General features: G+C 38.2%; 1 protein-coding gene across 3 annotated transcripts in view; it reads right to left on the reverse strand.

The window, feature by feature from the left end:
* Positions 1-7,352: 7,352 nt before the first annotated feature.
* The window catches only part of slc12a5b (solute carrier family 12 member 5b), a 114,787-nt gene continuing 99,339 nt past the window's right edge, over positions 7,353-22,800 (reverse strand). For 2 of the 3 annotated variants that reach the window (XR_015497345.1, XR_015497344.1), the window contains exons 24-26: positions 22,278-22,411; positions 14,314-15,593; positions 7,353-8,589 (exon numbers count right to left, since the gene is read on the reverse strand). Coding sequence is in view for 1 of the 3 variants with exons in the window: in NM_001302243.1 (NP_001289172.1) it covers positions 15,502-15,593; positions 22,278-22,411; positions 22,602-22,616 (241 nt within the window). In the remaining 2 variants the exon portion in view is untranslated. 3 annotated transcript variants of the gene reach the window in all.

Genomic DNA, 22,800 nt, shown 5'->3' on the forward strand with positions numbered 1-22,800 from the left:
AGCTATGTGCGCCTAAACCAGCCTGATCTCATGAGGAAACGTAACTGTTTTACGTTTTGACAGTTTAGGCTAATTTCAGTCATATGGAAATGTGTGATTTTTAAAAGAAGTCGTGACACCAAGCCTCAGCCTTAAACCCAAATGTCATTGGTGGATAACCAAATCAAATATAACAATTTCATATGAATTAGCCGCTAAATCAATGAGTTACAAATTGCCGTGAGATAGCGTTAGTCTAAACATACTCCATTTTCAGAGTAGCATGCCCATGGTTGTACAAATGTTCACAAATGCATTTGTGGATGAATGTGAAACTCATAATTGCATCAGGCTAAAACTAGCAAAAACATGTGAAAAAAAGTCACCATATCTTGGATGGCCTGAGAGTGAATGTATCACAGTTCAGCATATTATCATATTTTAATGTTAAAGGAGCAGTAGATGATAGCCTTCAGAAACAGTTTTTTGTTGTGCTGGTTGAAAGTCTCTTCACAGTCCAATATAATGATTAAAGCAAATCATCCAAATGTATTTATATGTATTTTTATATTCTGGGTAAGGCCTAAGACAAAAAAATGTTTATCCAATTAAAAATTGTCAGGCCGATAATGTCAACAAATGTAGATTTTTACAACTGCACACCCGTTTAGACACCATGGCTGAAGTATTTCTTTTAGACAGGTAATGTTATGGTTGAGGGCTGCATGGTGGTGCAATGGGTAGCACGTTCACCTCACAGCAAGAAGGTCACCGGTTCGAGCCTCGGCTGGGCTAGTTGCCGTTTCTGTGTGGAGTTAACATGTTCTCCCCGTGTTCGTGTGGGTTTCCTCTGGGTGCTCCGGTTTACTCCACAAATCCAAAAACATTTACTAGGTGAATTGGGTAAGCTAAATTGTCTGTAGTATGTGTGTGTATGGATGTTTCCCAGTGATGGGTTGCAGCTGGAAGGACATCCGCTGCATAAAACATATGCTGGATAAGTTGGCGGTTCAATCCACTGTGGTAATCCCAGATTATTAAAGGGACTAAGCCGGAAAGAAAATGAATGAATGTTATGGTTAAAATTTATTTGTCATGCAAAGATTTTGTTATGCACAGAAGTGTTGTTCAACTACTCAAATTGTCCGGTGATAGATTGATGTGACTGTTTTCAATTTCAAAAGGGACCTTTTACAGAATCCATAATGTTGATTTTTTATTTAGTTTAACAACAAAACATAAGTAAATAACGCTACTCCGCCTAGCATGCTTGAGGTGAAGTTGGTTTTATGTTCACATTGGTTCATTTTTGAACAATGGCAACGTGAGACGCACTCCCTATATTGTTTAATGCTACTCTGAATATTCCGTCTGAAATAGCATATAGGTATGGCTTAGTAATAAGTGTAATTCCTGCACACCGCCGGCCAAGCACTAAGCATACAGTAGTGGCTTTAGGACAAAGCACGTGAGAGTGAGACCAGCGATCCTTGCATGCATGAAATATTGCACATTTTGACAAGTTTTGCTTGCTACATAAATGAAAACGTGCTAGATATAACACATTTTTTGTTCAGAATTGTATTATTATAAAGTACTATAAAGTTTTAGTTTCCCCTTCGGGTGGGGAACTCCAATGCTATTAGTGGATTTGATTTAGAAAATCCACGTATTGGGAGGATTCGGTTCAGAAGCCACTTGTCTGAAAGAGTATGGAACGGGCCAATGAATGCCAATAAATTGGCAGCGTAAACTTGCACAGGTGTGCTTCATTGCCAATTAATCAAGCATATAAGCACACGTGGAGCGAGCAGACGCTATCCTTTTCGCTTCAGAGACTTTTCTGATCGAGTCGATGAGGGTTCCTCTTGCTGACTACAGCGACTTCCGAGCGAACGAGTATCTCCCTGTCCAAAGTGGGTATACGCGGCGGCAGACGGTTGAGCTGGGATTCTCCCTTGCCTGGCGTTCTTTGGGTCCGGTCCTCCAGAGCGGTGCGTATAAGTTGCATTTTTTCTCTAAAAGAGCAACACAGTCGTGCAGCACTTCCTTTTTAGGATGGTGCTCCGACTGTGCATTTCTGGATGTGGGGGTTTCCTGGCTCCGGATGATGGACACGATCACTGCATTACATGTTTGGGGGTCCAGTATGTTAATGTGGTGCTCGCGGGCAGTTCATGTCATCACTGCGATGCCATGATCGTTGCGCCTCCTGCTCTGCAGCGGGCTCTCAGGCAGATCTGAGGGTCTCAGCGGGACATAATCCGCCGCCCAAGGGGTCGCGGACCTTCCGCTCCTCTTGGCGCTCCATCCAAGCTTTGGGCAGTGGGAATGATCCGACTAATCAGATGGTAGCTCTCACGCTCGCTGAAAATGGAGATCAGATGTCCACCGCGGCATCGGAGGGTGGGCTTTCACTGTCTGACGAAAATCCAGACCCGCTCGCCCCCTCCGGGCAGGTGAGCGATGTCAAGATGGATCCTGAAGCGGACAGTCCTGAAGTTAGCCGTGCTTTCCCGGGCTGCTTCGGCCGTGGGGTTGAAGATGGTTTATCCCCCAGCTCCGTGGTCGGACCGACTAGATGGGTGTTACGTAGAGGAACAGAAGGTGAAGCCCTCTAAGCCTCTCGTCCCCTTCTTCCCGGAGGTGCACAGTAGGCTCACGCAGTCTTGGAGGGCGCCTTTCTCTGCCCGTGCTGCATGTCCCTCTGCCCTCACCACCCTTGACAGTGGAGCTGCCAGGGGGTATGAGGCGATTCCGTCAGTGGAGCGCGCTATGGCGGTCAATCTTTGCCCGCGTGGCACCCCTACTTGGCGGGGTCCGCCCCGTCTCCCGTCCAAAGCCTGTAGGTTATCTGCCTCCCTCGGAGCCAGAGCTTACAAGGCTGCGGGCCAGGCTGCTTCCACCTTGCACGCGATGGCCACCTACCAGCGCTACCAAGCACAGGCGCTGGCCGAGCTGCGTGTGCGTGTGTGCGCTGGGGAGGACGATGTCCACACTAGTGGTCCAGGAACACCACCTCTGGCTAAACCTGTCCGATATGCGCAATGTCGACAAAGTTTGCTTTCTTGACTCGCCCATATCCCAGGCTGGCCTGTTCGGCGAAACCGTCGTTGAGTTCACCCAGGAATTCAAGGCGGTGAGTGAGCAGTCGGATGCGATGGGCAATGTCATCTATCGCTCTCCTCCAGCTCTTCAGCGGGGCCCTCGTGCTTCCCTGATCAGCACACCCACTCCACGCTGCCCCACCGCTGGTACGTCAGCGATTGTATAGATGACTCCATCATAGAGGGCTCTGCCTGCCTGGTTAGCGCAGGCCAGCCCCTCGCAGTGGCTTATACGCACAATCAGACTCGGTTATGCGATCCAGTTCGCGAAACGGCCCCCCAAGTTCACGGGTGTGTATTTCACCAGGGTCAGCCCCCGTCCGCCCCTGTCTTGCGAGAGGAGATTGCTGCCCTCCTGGCAAAGGGTACAATCGAGCCGGTCCCTCCAGCCAAGATGGAGAGTGGGTTTTACAGCCCGTACTTCATCGTACCCAAAAAGAGCGGTGGGTCACGGCCAATCCTAGATCTGCGCGTTTTGAACCGCTGTCTGCACAAGCTGCCGTTCAGAATGCTCATGCAGAGGCGCATTCTCCGGTGCGTTCGTCCTCTGGATTGGTTTGCAGCCATAGACCTGAAGGACGCGTATTTCCATGTCTCCATTCTTCCACGCCACCGCAAGTTTCTGGTTTGCGGTTTGCGAAGGTCGAGCGTAGCAATACAAGGTCCTCCCCTTCGGGCTCTCTCTGTCTCCGCGGGTCTTCACCAAACTCGCGAAGGGTGCTTTAGCGCCCCTTCGGCTCGCGAGCATCTGCATACTTAATTATCTCGACTACTGGCTGATTTTAGCCCCCTCGCGGGAGCAATTGATTATGCACAGAGACAAGGTGCTCCGGCACCTCCGCCTGTTGGGGCTTCAGGTCAACCGAGTAAAGAGCAAACTCGCCTCTGTGCAGAGGATCTCCTTTCTCGGGATGGAGCTGGACTCGGTCACCATGATAGCGCACCTCTCCGGAGAGCGCCCTCGGCTGTTGCTGAACTGTCTGAGAGAGCTTGATAGCAAAGTAGTGGTCCCACTGAAACACTTTCAGAGGCTCCTGGGGCATATGGCATCCGCAGCCGCCATCACGCCGCTCGGATTACTCCATATGAGACCACTTCAGCACTGGCTTCACGATCGAGTCCCAAGACGCGCATGGCACGCGGGCACACACCGAGTCTCTGTCACGGCGTTGTGCCGCCGCGCCCTCAGCCATTGGAACGACCTCTCATTCTTACAGGCCTGTGTGTCTCTAGGACAGGCGTCCAGTCATGTTGTTGTTTCAACAGATGCTTCCAACACGGGCTGGGGAGCCGTGTGTTGCAGGCATGCAGCTGCTGACCTGTGAAAGGGTGCCCAGTTGCATTGGCATATCAATCGCCTAGAGCTGTTGGCAGTGATCCTCGCTCTCCACCGCTTTTTTCCGGTGCTGGAGCAGCAACACGTGCTGGTCAGGACGGACAGTACGGCGGCGGCGGCGTACATCAACCGTGTGGGAGGTATGCGTTCTCGTCGCATGTATCAGCTCGCCCGCCGTCTGCTCCTCTGGAGTCACCCGCGGCTGAAATCGATGCGCGCCATTCATGTTCCAGGCATGCTCAACCGTGCAGCCGATGTGCTCTCATGGCAGTAGATATGCTTCTGAGAATGGAGACTCCACCCCGAGTCTGTCCAGCTGATATAGGCGTGATTCGGGGAGACCCAGATCGATCTGTTTGCTCCCCCCGAGAACGTTCATTGCCAGTTGTTCTTTTCCCTGACTGAGGGCTCTCTCAGCACGGACGCACTGACCCACAGCTGGCCTTGGGGCATACGCAAGTATGCGTTTCCCCCAGTGAGCCTGCTCGCGCAGTTACAGTGCAAGGTCAGGGAGGACGAGGAACAGGTTCTGTTAGTTGCGCCCCTCTGGCCCAACCGGACCTGGATATCAGAGCTCTCCCTCCTCGCAACGGCCCTCCCCTGGCAGATCCCTTTGAGAGAGGACCTACTCTCCTAGGGATAGGGCACCATCTGGCACCCTCGCCCTGATCTCTGGAACCTCCACGTGTGGTCCTTAGACGCGAGGAAGACGTAGGTAACCTAACAAGTGCGGTGGTTAATACCATCACTCAGGCTAGAGCCCCCTCCACGAGGCACGCCTATGCCCTGAAGTGGAGTCTATTCACTTAATGGTGCGTCTCTCGCAGAGAAGACCCCCGAACCTGCCAGATCAGTGTTGTGCTCTCTTTCCCTCAAGAGAAGCTGGAGAGCAGGCTGTCGCTCTCCACTCTCAAGGTTTACGTGGCTGCCATCTCCGCTCATCATGACACGGTAGCTGGCGGCACCGTGGGAAAGCATAACCTCATCATCCGGTTCCTCAGAGGCGCTAGGCAAATTAACCCGAATTCGCCCCCCTCTCATGCCCCTTGGGATCTCGCCCTCGTTCTCATGAGCTTGCGCACAGATCCCTTTGAGCCACTCAAATCAGTATCTTTAAGATTTCTGTCCCTGAAGACATCTCTGCTGGTCGCGTTGGCCTCCATTAAGAGGGTCAGGGACATGGAGGCATTTTCGGTCAGTGACTCGTGCCTGGAATTTGGGCCGGATTACTCTCACGTTATCCTGAGACCCCGCCCGGGTTATGTGCCCAAGGTTCCTACCACTCCCTTTAGAGATCAGGTAGTGAACCTGCAAGTGCTGTCCCCAGAGGAGGCAGACCCAGCCCTTTCCTTACTCAGTTCGCACTCTGCGCATCTATGTGGACCGTACTCAGTACTTTAGATTATTTGAGCAGCTCTTTGTCTGTTATGGCGGTCGGCAGCAGGGAAGTGCTGTATCGAAGCAAAGATTATCTTGGACACGTGCACGCGGCGCCTCTCTAACAGACATCTGTAGAGCTGCGGGCTGGGCGACACCCAACACATTTGCTAGGTTTTACAATCTGCGAGTGGAGCCAGTTTCCTTAAGGGTATTAGGTAACCCTTGGTGATTGAGGAAACAACTCGGTAGGGTGTTGAAACACGCTTGCTGCGCCCCTCTCCCTAACAAGGAGATACGTGTACCTTTTTATCTGTCAGTAAAGTTCCCCGTCAGGTGGGCCCTGCAGATTCCTCCGTGGCCCCCAGCACTGACTCAGCGAAGGAGTCACCTGCTGGCCCACTACGTTGTAGGCCTGCCCGCTGGTCAGCCCGCGTTTTCGGTTGGGTTCCTGCTATGCGTGATCCCCACTAGGTGATCCCATATGCCTATTCCGCCACGGTTCAGTCCCCCCTCTCGGGTGGGGCCTTGTCTTCCCTCTCTACTAACCACCCCTTCTTATGCGCACTCCCCCTTCTAAGGGCTAGTCCATATATAATTTTGCCATCTTATCTCCCCCTTTGGGTAGCGGGCGGCCTCCGCAGCATCATCGGAATTGCACGCTTCCCAACATACTGTCGTATTTTCCTAGAATTATCTAGACGCTCGCGACTTCCCAAAAAATATACCTAATCCGTAAAACTTCTGTTGAAGTAGGATAAGTTAGGGCCAGGGACACATTGGAGGACCGCGCCTCCCATGATGTGGGTGTGTCACGCTTGCTTGACTATCCTCTCATTGGAGGCGTTGGTAAGGTGCAGTCATTATGGCATTTTTCATAGTTCTCCCAATATGTGTATTTTCTAAATCAAATCCACTAATAGCATTGGAGTTCCCCACCCAAAGGGGAACACTCTGGTTACTGAAGTAACCCTCGTTCCCCGAGGAGGGGAACGGAAATGCTATTTACCATCGCCATAATGACTATCCCTTAGCTGTCAGTAAAGTCTCTTCAGCTTAAAAAGGATAGCGTCTGCTCGCTCCACATGTGCTTATATGCTGGGTTAATTGGCAATAAAGCACACCTGCGCAAGCTTACGCTGCCAGTTCATTGGCATTCATTAGCCCGTTCCATACTCTTTCAGACAAGTGGCTTCTGAACCAAATCCTCCCAATACGTGGATTTTCTAAATTAAATCCACTAATAGCATTTCCGTTCCCCTCAACGGGGAACGAGGGTTACTTCAGTAACCAGAGCATTCTCTGTCATCTTTAATGTGTGCACTTGTGATTTTAGGAGCCGTGGGTTTGAACTGCAAGGGAAGGATTGTATTTGAAAGATATTATGCTAACCGGTTAGCATATACTGTAGGCAGATCACCTGCACCTTTAAAAGTTGAGTCTGTTATTCCAAATTCAAAAATATTCTGAATAAAATAAAATAAATGATTCTCTCTCCGGTAAAATAAACTCTACATCACACAATATATAATAAAGAAATGAGCACACAAAAATAGTTGTAATAAATGACTTGAACTTTATTGCATTTTGTGCAGACAAGTCTATAAAATGGTCCAGAGAAACCATTATTCATAGAACATAGAAGCTTTGACAAGATAAAACAATAGTTGAAGATATCTAGTTTAAATATATTTTCATATAACACAATTGAGACACAATTTTCTATTTATTTTTAAAATATTAAACTTGCAAGGACACACAAATTAAACAGCTAGGCTAAGATAAATATAATGTGTCATATATTTACAAAAGTAACTGCCACGGTTTCAACCTCTCTTTTTCCAATAAAATGATATGTCACAGAGTCATACACATAGAGAAACAGAAACACACCACCTCTGTCCCTCCGTTACACTCACGCTCACAAACATGCTGCGTTTTGACTCCTCGTGAGAACCGAAGCAGAAAACGTAAAACACATCACTAATCAAGATCACTGTCTTTGGATCTACACTGACTACCTTACAAAAACTGTCAAACTGCCCTTCTATGGAGAAAGTAGAAATGTCGACTATGTAGAAACACTCTTGCACACACTGCTGGGAAAGTTTCAGAAGTTCAGAAAAGTATTTGAAAATGCAATTTGCCATTAGAAAATCAAAATCGCCACTTGAAATTTGAAGCTGTGGCTGAGGCGAGGCCTGCAGATTTTTTTATTTAAACACCAACTTGCAGATACAAATATTGGGAGCACTGAATGATGCTTAAACTCTTCAACCTCTCCAAAAGCCCCTTCTTTCTGCTTAGTTTATACTATCATTTATTGCCCCGATGACTTTCCAATCCCATAAAAAATGCATTCATCTTCCCAGTACAAATGAGGATGTTTTAATAAAACCTGAGATATTTCTATTGCCTTTTAAATTCAGTTTACACAGAACAGTTAAACAAGCGCAAAGAAAAAAAAAATCCAAGACATCTAGAGATATGCAGGCCAACAGAGTCTGTGGCTACAGAAATCTGCAGATTTTTAGCTCATCAAGTTGTGTAAATATTTGTAAATTTATATTTTGTCAGTTTTTTAATTATTTCAGTAAAATGACTGACTAAAATAAAATGTTTATATGTTATGACAGTGTGTAAAGTAAAATTTTTTGTCTTTTTGTAGATATATTATATAAGAGGCTTGTTTTGTTTACCAAATAAGTGGACCTAATTGGATTTACATAGGAAACATTTAATACAAGTAATTATTTTTTTATTTCGTATATTAAGTTTTAAGTTATGATACTCCCAAATTCATTCTCCATAAATCCACAGATTATTTTACAAACTTCTCAGCAGAAATAGCAATAATGATTAATAATAAAGTCCACAGATTCTGTTTATATATGATTACTTCATAACTCAAACACATGTAAATTGGCTTTTATTAATATTCACTCAAGCATATCTGTTTGACGTGCAAGAACGAACCTCATTGGTTCTTGTGTAAGCTCAGGTGTGAGCTCAATGAATGAACCTCATTGGTTCTTACAAGTCAAGAAAGCATGTTTGAGCTTCTGTGACCAAATGTGAATGCTCTCCAAACAATCCATATTTGTGACAATGTCATGTATAAAAAATTGTAAACAAATTTAAACAAAGCCTTCGCAGCTTGATTCATATGAATAGATTTTTGTTTATTTATTCATTCTTTTTGCAATTATATTTTAGGTTTTTATAATTTAATTTTATTATTTATATTATTATTATAGTTTTATTATTTAATTTAATTATTTATTTATATTATAATTTTAAAATTATTTTTATTTAATTTATTTATTTAAAATATAATTTTTATACTTTGCAAATATTTAGTCTCTGCAAAAAAGTTTTGAAATAATAACATCTCCCACATTTGATTAAAAATCCTCACTTGTGTTTGAAAAATGAACAAATTTTATATGGGTTTGGAATTACATGAGGGAAATTCAATGACATTATATTCCATTTGTGATGAATTAACCCTTTAGAAATAAAGGCTTCAAAAAAGGAGGGTTTTGTAGCAATGCAATAGAGGAACTATTTTGTGTTTTCCAATAAACATTTTAATGAACAGTTCTTAAAATATTTTTTATAGTGAAAAACCTTTCAGTGATCTGAAGTACCTTTTTCCCCCACCGTTAAGAACATTTTGTGCAATATAAAGGTTCCCCAGATGCTAAAGGTTCTTTTTTGAAGGATCAAAACATAGTAAATCAATTGATTAATCAAGAATGGCTCATTCTATAAGGGTCAGTGTCCTCAATATTGCATTTAAACACATTTTCATACACACCGCATCAGCAGTCACAAATAATTATTAGCACCTTCTGAAACCCCTGCATTTTCAAATTCAGTTCGCTGGTTATATTAAAAGCCCTGTTAGTCTACTAGTAGACTACATTACCGTTGTTGCAAGCCAGCATTGCATAAAATGCATTATGATTCATCTATGCAGTCTAGAGATGTTCTCTACAACAGTGCTCCACAGAGAGGACATGAAATGAAGATACAAAATGAAAGAAAAGATACAGTGTAGATGAGAAAGAAACACTAACTTTTTCACAGTGCTTATTTCTAGTTATGCTTTGGCCAATTTGGGGTGACTTTAAAGTTTACCGCCCCTTTAAGGGAAGATAAGGAACAACAAGCTATACAACACGAGGTTTATGACACTTCTTTATGCCTTCAGCCTTGGGGAAGGATAAGACGAATTTGATAAAATGATATCGAAAAGCCCTTTGCATCAATGTGAATTCAATTCAGGTATTCTATATCTCACGATGAACGAGACTTCAGACACCATCATCATCCGCAGAGTGAAACCTCTGTTACCCAACTAGAGAGCACGAAGCCAATATGGCTAAATCGCGACTTAGTCCCATGCACGTTGTCTTTCCAAATGACTTTAAATAATGTGGAAAGTTCTCCTAGAACTTCAAGTCACCCTGGCAGATACGGAAGCTCTGATTTCAATCTATAATAATACCACTAAAAACAATTCGATAGAAAGTCGTCTCAGACCTTCAAAGAACTTACTAAATTGTAATTGCATAGGACTCCGAAGAAGCCAAACTCACCTTTTGTGTTGTAAATTCTAACGTACAGCAATGCAAAAGTTCCTTCAGATAAGTTTATCATTTTAGCTAGAAACATAAGCAGTAAACTTGGAAGAATTATGATAGGTAGCACTTATTACATACTTTGCAATTCCCATTTTGGAGTAAAAAACAAATTTGTAGCATAACTAGAATACCAATAAAGAAAACGTACTTAGCTATAATTCAAATTCTTTTCGCAAACAATTGATTTAAAGATCACTTCTATAAACTTATAAACCACAACCTTTACACTATCTTTCTACTACAAGTGAGCACTTTGACATAACAACATATGAGGTACGATGAGGTATGCTTGAATAGTATTAGGACAGACTGAAGGTGGCGTTTTGACAAACTATCGGAGAAGTTTTGCCAGTAAAGACTTGCTGTTTGAGATAAACCCCAGTGAAACATTTTGTGGAAAAAATACAACTCATTAAGGTGTCTGAATGTACAGTGCTCGGCATAATTAAGTACACCCTGTTTTGAAAATGAATATTTTTATCAATTACTCAGTGAATATAGGCAATTTTGGTGCATTTAAACAAAACAGATTTATTGAACATATATGTTTATTAAGATAATATTTTAGCCACCAAACATATTCAGAAATTGAAAGATAATACAATATAAATTCAAACTAAATATTGCAAAAGTTTTTTTCTAAATGTATTTTTTGTGCTTCTCTTGATTTTTCCTCTTTTTAAATTTGTATTTAATATTTTTCTATAACATTAATAAATTTGGGTGTACTAGTTTTGGACCATTATTATTAGTTATTTTGTTAGATAAGCTCCAGGTTTGGCGTCAGTGCCCACCAATCATATATATCAGACCCTCTAGTTTTTCACAATTTTGTAATAATTTATTTTCACGATTTTTTGGCGATAAAAATGATTGATTTTTAGGTGGTAAATACCAGAATTGTGTAAATAATATATATATATATATATATATATATATATATATATATATATATATATATATATATATATATATATATATATATATATATATATATTTATTTACACATTTCTGGGATTTACCACCACAAAATCAATTGTATATATATATATTATATATATATATATATATATATATATATATATATATATATATATATATATATATATATTGTATAAATTCATATATTATCTTTTCCAGACAAGATCTAAAACAGATCTAGAATGGTAGGGTCTAAGCCAAAGGAAGGTTGTATAACTCTTATTTTTATCCACAATCTTACTTTCTCTCAGATTTTAACATCTCACATGCACCTCAATCAGGACATGCGTTAGGGCTTCCCCTAACCATAATACACCAAAACACGGATTGCCGTAAAACTCACCAATGGCAGGGAAGGGATTTCTCTTGTCAAATGCAGGAAAGGAGTTAAACGAAAACATTTATGCAACGTCCATAAGTCACATAAAACAATACATTTCAAACTGAAATAAATACAATTTGATCATATGGTTTGAAATTGGATGAGATTATTTACATGTTTTTGCGATTTTTTTTTCAGCGATTGGGGAATCACAAAAAACTAGGGGGTCTGATATGCACAAATATAATATTGTATAGCTTCCCATTAGAAATATGAATTGAAAAGATAGATTTGTGAGGGGTGCACTTATATATGCTGAGCACTGTAGACACACTTTCTATTTAAATGCAGAAAGTATATTAATATTGCATTTTTTTATCCTTTTGTTTTTAGTCTTTTGTACTGGGGAAGTGCAGTATATTTACATTTTAATGAAGGTAGCAGCAACCTCAGCACAATTGAATTTTTAAAGTTAAAACATCTGAGTTTAAAACATACAGTTAGGTATTTTCCTCTTTTTAAGTCTCACATTTACACAAGACAATAGTTTACTAGTCTATTAATTTAATATATTAATTTTTTCATCGTTGCAATTTTACAAAAAAAATAAAACAGTTCTTTAGATAAATGTTTTTTTTTTTAAATATGTCTATTTTTCTACCACACATGAACTAAATAATAGGCTCGTGCTCGTGAACTGAACAGTTCGCATCAGTCGCTCACAGATGCTGCTTAAATGTAGCAAATTAGTGTCGGTTTTACAAATGTAAAAAATAAATGAACATTTCAGACATTCATGACAAACGTTAGACATGATTTTAAAATACTATGCAGTTAAAATATGCTTTTGTTCACAAATTTAATCTGGTGAAAAAGGACGAATTGATTAGAATAAATCTGATTTATGAAGTAACTGGTAATATCAAACACATGATATGTTTTGATGCCGTGGCCCAGTACTGTCCTTTTCTTGTATGAAAATGTGAAGAAAAATATTTAGTTAGTTCTTTTTTTTACCTCTCATATGGCACGATTTATACTTAGTGATTTGGCAAGAGATGTAAATACCATGTTTTTCCATGTTTACAATCAATCAAATTGCTGGATGAATAAATATTTGTTTTGTAAATAAATATTTGAAATATAAATACTAATTCTTTTCTATTTACATTCCCTTAAGATATATACGTAATTATACTATTAAATGAGATTATTTAATATAATATCTTTATGGAATATTTGAACCGTATATGGGTTTTCAATTATACAGCAGTTCTTTTAGGACTCTCTTCACAGTATGTACAAGTGAGCAATATAATTCCTGTCGATGCTGATGATATATATATTTTTTTTGTTTCATGGATCAAGAGAAAACATTTGTCAAAGGAACACAGCCGTCAACCCTGTTTTATATTATAAAACCCCTTTTAAATCTACTTGAGTACAAACTCACGCGCTTGATCCAGCCCTCTCATATTGTACAGTGTATGACTCTGAAAAGGCTGATGTAGTCAGAGGACATGCAGATGGTCAAGGGCAAAGCTGATAGTCATTGATCCAGAAGTGCTTGCACCTGGCTCACATAAAACCCTGGTCAATTCTGTCCTTGGTGTAAAAACACCTCGGACAGTTACATGGTACGCTGGAAGACTTGGTTTTCAAAAAATAAAAAGATTCCACACTATTTACCTCATAATGAACAATGAAACGATGGATTGACAGTAAAAAAAACAGGCATATAGCTTAAAAGGGGGAAATCACACTAGATATTGACTGTCATTCACTTACATTAATATTCAGGCAAAAAAAAAAAATGTGAGTTTTATGTTTCGCTGTGTACAAATAATTTGAGCTGCCTATTTGAATAGCTATAGAATATTTGACCAAAAGAGGATTTTGGCATCATATTACGATTTAAAATGGGTGGATTGTTCATCATCATGTTTTATATACACTGCAAAGTTTGAGTTTCGATAAGCAGTGGCAAGTAATCTGTTACTGTTTACAAACTACACGAGCCTGTTACTGATTACACATAACAAAATTTAGTCTGGGATGTAATCTAGATTACTTATTTAGGTAATACTTAAAATACTTTTGGATTATTTTTACATTACTCTTTGACCTGAGCTGGTAATTAGTCCAAATTTTTATTGTTTTAAATGCAAAGTGTATAATTTTCACCACTAGAGGGCACATATTCACAACAAACAAAGGTGTAGTTTAATGACACATGACTAGGCCCACATGAAATCAGCATGTGCAGAAATCTACAGATTTTCAGCCCATCATTGAGTCTACTTATTTAGATGTGAAAATGTGTTTTGTTTTAATTAATTTCAGTAATATTGCTGACTAATATGAAAACATATGATTTACTTATAATACAGTTTGTAAAGTAATCTTTTCTGTTTTTTAGTAGATATATGGTAGATATATTATATAAGAGACTTGTTTTCTTCACCAAAGAAATTGATTTAATAGGATTTGCAATGTAAACATTAAATTTTTTAAAAAAAATTATAATTTTTATATAACATATTAAGTTTTTAGTTATGATACACAATCTTTCCACATAAACAGGCAATTTTTTATAATATTCTGTGCAGAAATAGCAAAAAGTGTCAGCAGATTCTGTCTGGGCATACACATGATTAAGTGTGGAGTTGTCATCTTCATTACATCCTATAAGACTCCTGCAAAGTCATGTTCATGGATAAATTAATATTTCAGTAAAGTATATTCAATCGCACAACATATTAAAGCATATTTGGTGTTTGCCTGTTTTCTATTAAACCTAAAATGGAAATTGAGGGAAATGGTCAGTGTCACTAGGTAAAATTGCTTATTTCTTTGGATGTTTAACATTCTTCTGAACATTTGGGAGAATCTAAGTACATAAACCAGCAAATATATAACATGTATCTAGTGGTTTTTGGATATTTTAATGAAAACATCTTAAATATTGTGCCTTTAATCCCTAATTTTATAACATGGTTCAGACATGAATTTATATGAAATTGTCATAGCACTTTGTTGGCTCTTTCATTGTTGTTAGGGATTCTATTGCTCTTCTAATTTTGTAATACAATGTTTTGAACATTGATAATACAAACAAATTTTACTTAAGCATTAAAGCCTGGGGTAAAGGTTGCTGATTTGCAAATACCAAAATATTTTTAAATATATAAATAGAAAACAGTGATTTTAAATTCCAATCATATTTTTCACATTATTCCTGTATTTTGAATGGCAGTGTAATACAAGTTTGGATTAAACTTTAACATTTAAACGACGTTTTGAAGTATCAACCTAAAATAAAGTCATTTCATATATGCAAAATCTAGTGTGACTGTCCCTTAAAAGCTTTTGATAAGATATATAATACTAAATGGATCAGAGTATTTGGTCAGATATCACTAAGGAATATGGGGTTTTAGAATTAAGTTAGAATATAGTACACCAACTCAGTCATTTACTGGTCTGTGAGTGAAATAAGCTATCAATTGTATGAGTTAGGAATTAAGCCAATAAGAGGAAGATAGATAGAAAGATAGATAGATAGAAAGAGGGAAAAAACGTAATATTGTGGAAGATGTGACATCTACTAAGCTGGTGTCTTTTTAGACTATGTAGTGCAAAAGTCATCTGATATGTGCTGGGGGCATTATTGCTCATGGTGTAGGTAGGGGTTACTGGGATGTTCCATCTATGCAGGGTGAGGAATATTTGGTGGTTGAGCTGAGCCCCTCAAGAGTAGATGGTAATGACTTCACGTCCACCTCCACGCACAAGAAGGACCCTGTTGAGACCTTCAGTCAAGACCTCGAGGAACTCCATGTCTGTGTGGCAGAAGTTAAGGGGCAAACTTTGACCTACTGTATGAGAGCTGGTAATTAAATACCTTTCCAGTTAATGTTGTGAAAAGGCCTGCACTTGTAATTGTGAAAGAAGACATTATAAAGTGATACAAAGAGCAGTAGCTTCTACTTTGGTAAAACTCAAATCAAATGTTATGGGTATACCATATCCGTCAACCAACCTGGTTTTAGTCTCTCATTTTTTACCATTCTATCCAGGGCTGGCCCTGTACATTTGAGGGCCCTAAGCAGAATAATTTTGGGGCCCTACCTTGCTCTAAATAGTGGAGTATTACCATTGCAATCTGGCACACAATGATTTTATTGCTTATTAAATACAATCAATGTAACAAAAAAGCCTGATTTCTACTTAATATCTGTCTGAATGATTTGGACATTTTAAAACAACACTATCTTTGTCAACTAGCAGCTTCAAAAATGAAGAATCAAATTATCTTTATTAAGGCACCAGTGATTCCTAATTTACATGCTTCTGGATTATTTAAAACAGGGGTCTCAAACTCAATTTACCTGGGGGCCGCAGGAGGCAAAGTCTGGGTGAGGCTGGGCCGCATAAGGGATTTCACAAAAAAAAGTCCTCAAATGTCATTATTAACAGTTTTAATTATTTCTTCTGAACATGAAGTGTCCTGAACATTAATAGAACATTGAGTGAAGATTATGAACAGTTCTTCTGAACATGGCATCTTTTGCCTACTTCTTGCTGCCAGAGACTTGACAGCGCTTCTTCTCACAAATCTGAACCACATTTGGCTTTAGAGTGGAAACAGTTGAGACCCTCAGTATGGCTTGAAGATGATCATCATTAAGTCTAGACCTGTACTTTGACTTATTGAAGTCCTACGGAAAAAAGTGGGGGAACTCACTCAAAACTTCCATTCCCTCAACTAAAAAAAAGGCGTATATATGTATAAATAAAACACCCCCACCCCACTCCAGTCACATCAGTCTGTACCAGTCTGTATCTACCTATAATATCAACACAATCTCACAGCAATTCGTAACTTTTTCAGTGCAGGCACGTGCACACATAGGGCTCAACCTGTGCAGAGCACATGCCCTTTTTAGTCTTGCATAGAAAGCGCCCTTCCAAAATTATCAAAATTGTCCCCGCGACGCGACACACCCTCGGTCCCGCCCTTCAGTAGGCGCGCGATAACACCGCTCTTGAGTACGCGCGCGACAACACAGCTGATCAGAACGCACGCGACAACGCGCATTGAGTGACAAGCGCGCTGTGTACGGATAGAATCAGCGGAGCGGGGAGCGCTCTCTCTCCCCGCTCCGCTGATTCTGTCAGAGTACAGCGGTCGGCGCGGGCCACAAAATATTGCACTGAGGGCCGCAAATGGCCCGCGGGCCTCGAGTTTGAGACCCCTGGTTTAAAACATATTCTATTTATTTAGCAAACTGATAAAGATTAGATAAAACATTCTTAGTTGAGTTATTTCTGCAATAAAAGATAACAATTAGACAAAAATAAAAATGCATTAATTAGTAATAAAATATACATTCTGAACTAAACTAAACAACAACAACAAAACAATTAAAATTAATGTAAGGATTGATCCATAAATAAATATGGAAAACGGTAAATATGAAAAAAAAAATGAAATCTTAATATCAAAACAAGAAAAAGGGAAGCAACAAATGCTGAGTTAATGTTTATACTCAAACACAAACTATTATTCCCAGGGGCTGATTTAACCAATAAGCAAGGTAAGCGGCCGCTTGGGGCCCCAAGAAATAATGTTCACAATACTTAACATTAACAGAATTTGTAATGTAGTCTAATGTGTAAACTTTAAGCTGTGGTTTTGCACTTCTGACTCTGAATGTCTCTGGGACAGAAGCAGCTGGATGAATGATAAAGCTTTATATAAAAGTGAAACCATCAACAAAAGCCTGATACTTTCTAAGTTTACGAATACAAACACAGCTGTTTAGAAAATTTACCTGTATTTTAAAATGTAAAATTAAATTAAGATGTGTGAATGGTCTTGTACGGAAAAATTCCGGAATGTCCTTGCCTGTGTAAAGAGTGTTTTTTTTTTTTTTACTTCACTATTATATGGTCTCCCTCTGAACCCAGTTAGAAAATAACAACAGACTGGGCCATCGAACCAATAACTGCAGATTAACCTTACACAAAGGAGGGGTTTGGGAACAAATGAATTTCTGAACAAATCATATGGGAGTCGTTGGGATAATTAGGTAAAGATAAATGCATATTATATGACAATGGAATTGTTTTTTGACCTTGCATGCAAATCAGCCTGTTGTTGGAGACCTATAGGGCCTCTTTATGCATTTGTTTGGCTTATAAATGCTTGAAACGAATATAAACATTGCCGCATCCCTTTCTTTCTATCAAAGCCATGCAACGGCTCATTGCCCTTCCCATGCAACCTCTGAATCAGTCAATTCATGTAGGTTAATGGTACGTGACTGTCGGACGTGCTCCATAGATGCTGTTCCCTTAGCAGCTTCTATATAAGATATTTGAAGACGAGCGCTTTGGACTCTTTGGAATTTATGTTTTATCATACAAACACACATAATATATATATATATATATATATATATATATATATATATATATATATATATATATATATATATATATATATATATATATATATATATATATATATTTTTTTTTTTTTTCAGTCTATGTTACAAATTGTAAAGGTACAAATGGAATCAAAGATACCAAAATAATAAATTATGTCTCATGTAAAAAAGAAGAGATAAGTAAAAGAAAAAAAAATAAGTTTAAGTAATAGACGAATGATGTATGTGGTATTGGGGTGGGAAAATAATAAGCTTGTGCTTCATCCCACTCCATTTTCGATCATGTTGAAATCAATTTTTTGTTTATGATGTTTTATGTATGATATTTCTGTTCAAAAATAAATTAATCAAATTGAATTAAATCAAAACATGAGAACATGTCAGACTGGGCATGTGTTATCTTAAACTCAGAAAATTAGAGATTAACTTGCTACTCTTCAGTAAATAACTATAGAAACTTTAATCAGCATCAGTGTGTGTGTGTGTGTGTGTGTATATATATATATATATATATATATATATATATATATATATATATATATATATATATATATATATATATATATATATATGTATGTAAATTATAAAGTGAGGAAAAAGTGAATGAGATTTGATAAAAATTCAAATTGTTTACTAGGCTATTATTTTTAATAGGCATTTTCTATTGTATGCTATTTAATCTATATATTTATTAAGGGTAGAATCTCTGTATTTTCTTATTGCAGTTTTGACAGCCAGGTAAGGGGTGTACATATTTATGACATTTTTTTTTTTTATCATTTAGACCAAATTTAAACTTTCTGAACACAATGTTTCATGTTCATAGGTCATAAACTAAGAAATCATTTAGAAATTGAAGACAGAAGTTGTTAAAAATATCCTGTAAGATTTAGAACACAGTAATCTTGATGGCCTAAAAACAGCTTATGCTGAAGCAAATCAGCCAAAATTACAGGTTGCCACTTTATTAAGCAATTGTGTGGTTAAACACTGCCTCAGCAGAAAATCAATGACTGCTTCTACATCCTTGCCTATTCAGCTCAGCCCAGCAATTCGCACATGCAGTAGTTAAATAATGAGGAAGGCAAATGAAGGTCTACTCTACACCAAACAAAAAAGATGACTCTGAAGACAACAAGATGCTTTGTAGTTCAAAAAAAAAAAAAAAAAAAAACATGGACAATGTCTTCCTTCTGATTATTAGGAATGAGTGGATTCATTTTTTTTTTTTTTTGGTCTTTGTTTATTTAACCACTGATTTCTTGTCAAATAAGACACAACTTTAAATTGGATTTTCAGGAAGACTGAAAGTAAAAGACAATGCTGTGCCGACTATTAGGTCTAACAACAATATTGCACCACACAATTGTGATTAGTTGTTTTTAGTATGGTCACTATTTGTTTGTTAGTACTGGACATTTGATATCTATTAAACATTGATGCACTTTTAAATTTAAATGACTATGAAGGATAGAGGCTGTCAAACATGCATGTATAAGTTTAAAGTTACATCAGTTGGGCACACAGCTATTTTTTCTAACATTTGCAAACAGTCACACCAGTATGAATTTATTTCAGAGCTTTATTTCAAAATTTCTTCCAATTAAAAAATAAAAAATAAAACTAAATAATGTATACATTTATAAGTGGACCTCAGAGAACATTACAAAAATAAATTAATAAATAAAAAGTAATAATCCCTTCTGACTAGTTTCTTTAAAGGTGACAGAAATTCTCATTCTGAAAACGTAGCCCTATATACATTTCTGGAGATCGCAAAGTCTTAGCGAAAGAGCAGAGTGGGTCAGTCGATCAGTCAGTCAGTCGGTCAGTCAGTCAGTCGAAATGGGGCCTCGTCCCGGATATTTATCTGAGACATTAAATAAGATCAATTAAGGTAAGATAAAATAAATCATCTGGAAATGGAATAAATTGAATTCATCAAGAAAATTATTTTAAAAAGTAATTTTTGAAATTAAGATTTCTTAAATTTATCAGATGGTAATCTTTGAGAAAAATGACCAAAGAAAAGCTGTTGTTGTTTTGGCGTGTTGTCTGTTTGGTGTTGTCCGTGTGCGTTGTCGCTGTTACTGATGTGTGCTTTGATTGAGATCTATTGATGTTGACTTTGAGTGAGTAACTGATGACTTTGAGTGAGATTTGTTTGAGAGTTCTGACGTGTGTTTCTACATCTATAGCCCGCTAATGCTCCATTCAAAACCTTCTGTGACTTGACAAGGGAGATCTGGAACAACATAGTAAGTCACGTGACATACATATTTGCACACAGGATTATTGATGTATAGACACACTAGTTAGCGAAGTGCGCTAATTTTGTATTTTTATTTATTAGTTAGAGTAAGTTCAGGGCGCTTTGCGCTGAAGACTTTTCTTTTCATATTGTTATTTTCTTATTTAGTGGATTGGAGAGGAGATTAAGGGAATGTTTTTGTTATATTTATTTATTTGGTTTCCATGCGCAAACTTCAGTTCCCTCTCCTATTTGTCTTGGTTCTTTTCAAATTTATCTTCTTGTTTGTAAATATTGTAAATAATGTGGGAGCAATAAATCTTTTGCGGTGCTAATTTGTTGTTTGGTGTTTTCTTTTGCCATTCTTCAACATCAGTTTATACTTTGGTCATCTTTATGTTACTCCTTTTAATACCCTAGACAAATTGCCATCAAGGATCGTAACATGAAATGGGTAGATTTACGAGAGAACAGCAGGCATGAATGGCACTCTTGAGAGAAATGTGAGTTCTCAAAAAGCATGAACAGTGGCCTCTGGTGGATTCAAAATAAAAACTGCAGACAAAAAAAAAAAAAATTAAAAATAAAAAGTACCTTCTGGGACATATTTGGCGCTCTCCAGAAATGTAAATAGTGGTACATTTTCAGAATGAGCCTGGGTTAAATGCATTCAGACAATATGTTAAATAGTTCTTTGAAGTCTAAATAAAAGATATGTAGCTTAAATAATTGCATAAATTCCCCTAAAATGGTTTTACAGGTCCATTTCCAATCCTAGGAACTGGCCCTAATATGATACAGTTGGTTTAGACCAGAGCTGCCCAAAGCAGGCTAAAGTTGGCCCATTGTAACCTGTGATTTGGCCCACCATCCCATCTAAAAATGATGGAGAGGGTTGGAGTGAATGCCTTTTCACGAATTTGACCATTTTTTTTTTTGTGTGCAATGTTTATCTGTTATAAATGAGATTGTTTTTTTTTTTTTTTTTTACTGTAATACAGTCATTATAAAATATATATATAAAAAATACTGTATTAGTTAATATAAAACAATGTTTTCTAGTTATTTAAAAAAAAAAAAAAAAAAATATATATATATATATATATATATATATATATATATATATATATATATATATATATATATATATATATATATTATTAAATAAAAAAGGAAATTACTAATGGCAACTATATTTGCCTGCGGCCCACAAGCCTCAATACTGCTTGGTTTTTGGCCCTTCATAAGAAAAAAGTTTGGGCACCCCTGTTTTAGACCATATTTGGAAGAGTTGAGAATAATAACAAGGAGTTCTGATGATTACTGAGCTGCTTATGTCAGTGCCTAAATCTTGCTCTCTCTTTCTCTCTCTCTCTCTCTCTCTCTCTCTCTCTCACACACACATAGTACAATGTACTCTAAAATATAAAAGTGCAAAATAACCAGTTTAGTTGGCAAAAAATATTTTAACAAATTGAGTAAATTCCTTGTTAAATGACTGTCTCTTCACCTGAACTGGTAGAGCGGTTTTATGTTTGCTAGAAGGAGTGAGTGAGCTATCTTTATGCCATCAGAGTAACCTAGTTTGCTTCTGAGGTGTATTGTGGATGAAATATAGGCTAAATTATAATTGTACCCAACAAAAAGGGGCTGACAGATATGTTTTGAGAGTTGTATTTTGTGGTTTTGACATATATTAAAACACAGGCAGGAATTAACAACAATCTCCACTTAAACGGATTATTTTTTTGAAGATATTAGAATGATCTCACTCCTGAAAGGGCCAATAGAGAGGTGTTTAGAGAAGAAAAAAAGGATACAGTTCTCCTCTCCAGTGCGGTTCCTAGGTGGTCCAGGCATGTTTAGCAGGACTAGTTTAGCTTCTTGCGATTTCTTCACAATGACCTCATTGAGCTTCTGCGCATGGTGCATGCGTCTCACATTGGACTGATTCCTGTTTCAAACATCATATAAAGACCGTTGCAAGGAGTTTTCTTCCTTCATTGCATGATTACATTTTTTTACACTCCTGCTAATCAGAGATTGAGTTTACAGCATTTATTTAAATGTTAAGGTATAATTAAGTATGAGATTTTTTTTAATGAGAAAGAAGTAACATTTGTGTTATCTTAAAATGTACTCACAGGTTCTCCCATTCCCTGAGGCGTAAGCAAAAAGAAAATAATGGTGAATAACACAGTGAAAAGAAAAATACAGGGAAACAGCACATATCGGATTACAAACATATATTCACTCACAGGTCACTTTATTAGGTACAACTGTCCAACTGCTCATTAATGCAAATTTCTAATCAGCCAATCACATGGAAGCAACCTAATGCAT

Source organism: Danio rerio, chromosome 8, assembly GCF_052040795.2.
Source record: "Danio rerio strain M-AB ecotype USA chromosome 8, GRCz13ab, whole genome shotgun sequence".
NCBI lineage: Eukaryota > Metazoa > Chordata > Actinopteri > Cypriniformes > Danionidae > Danio > Danio rerio.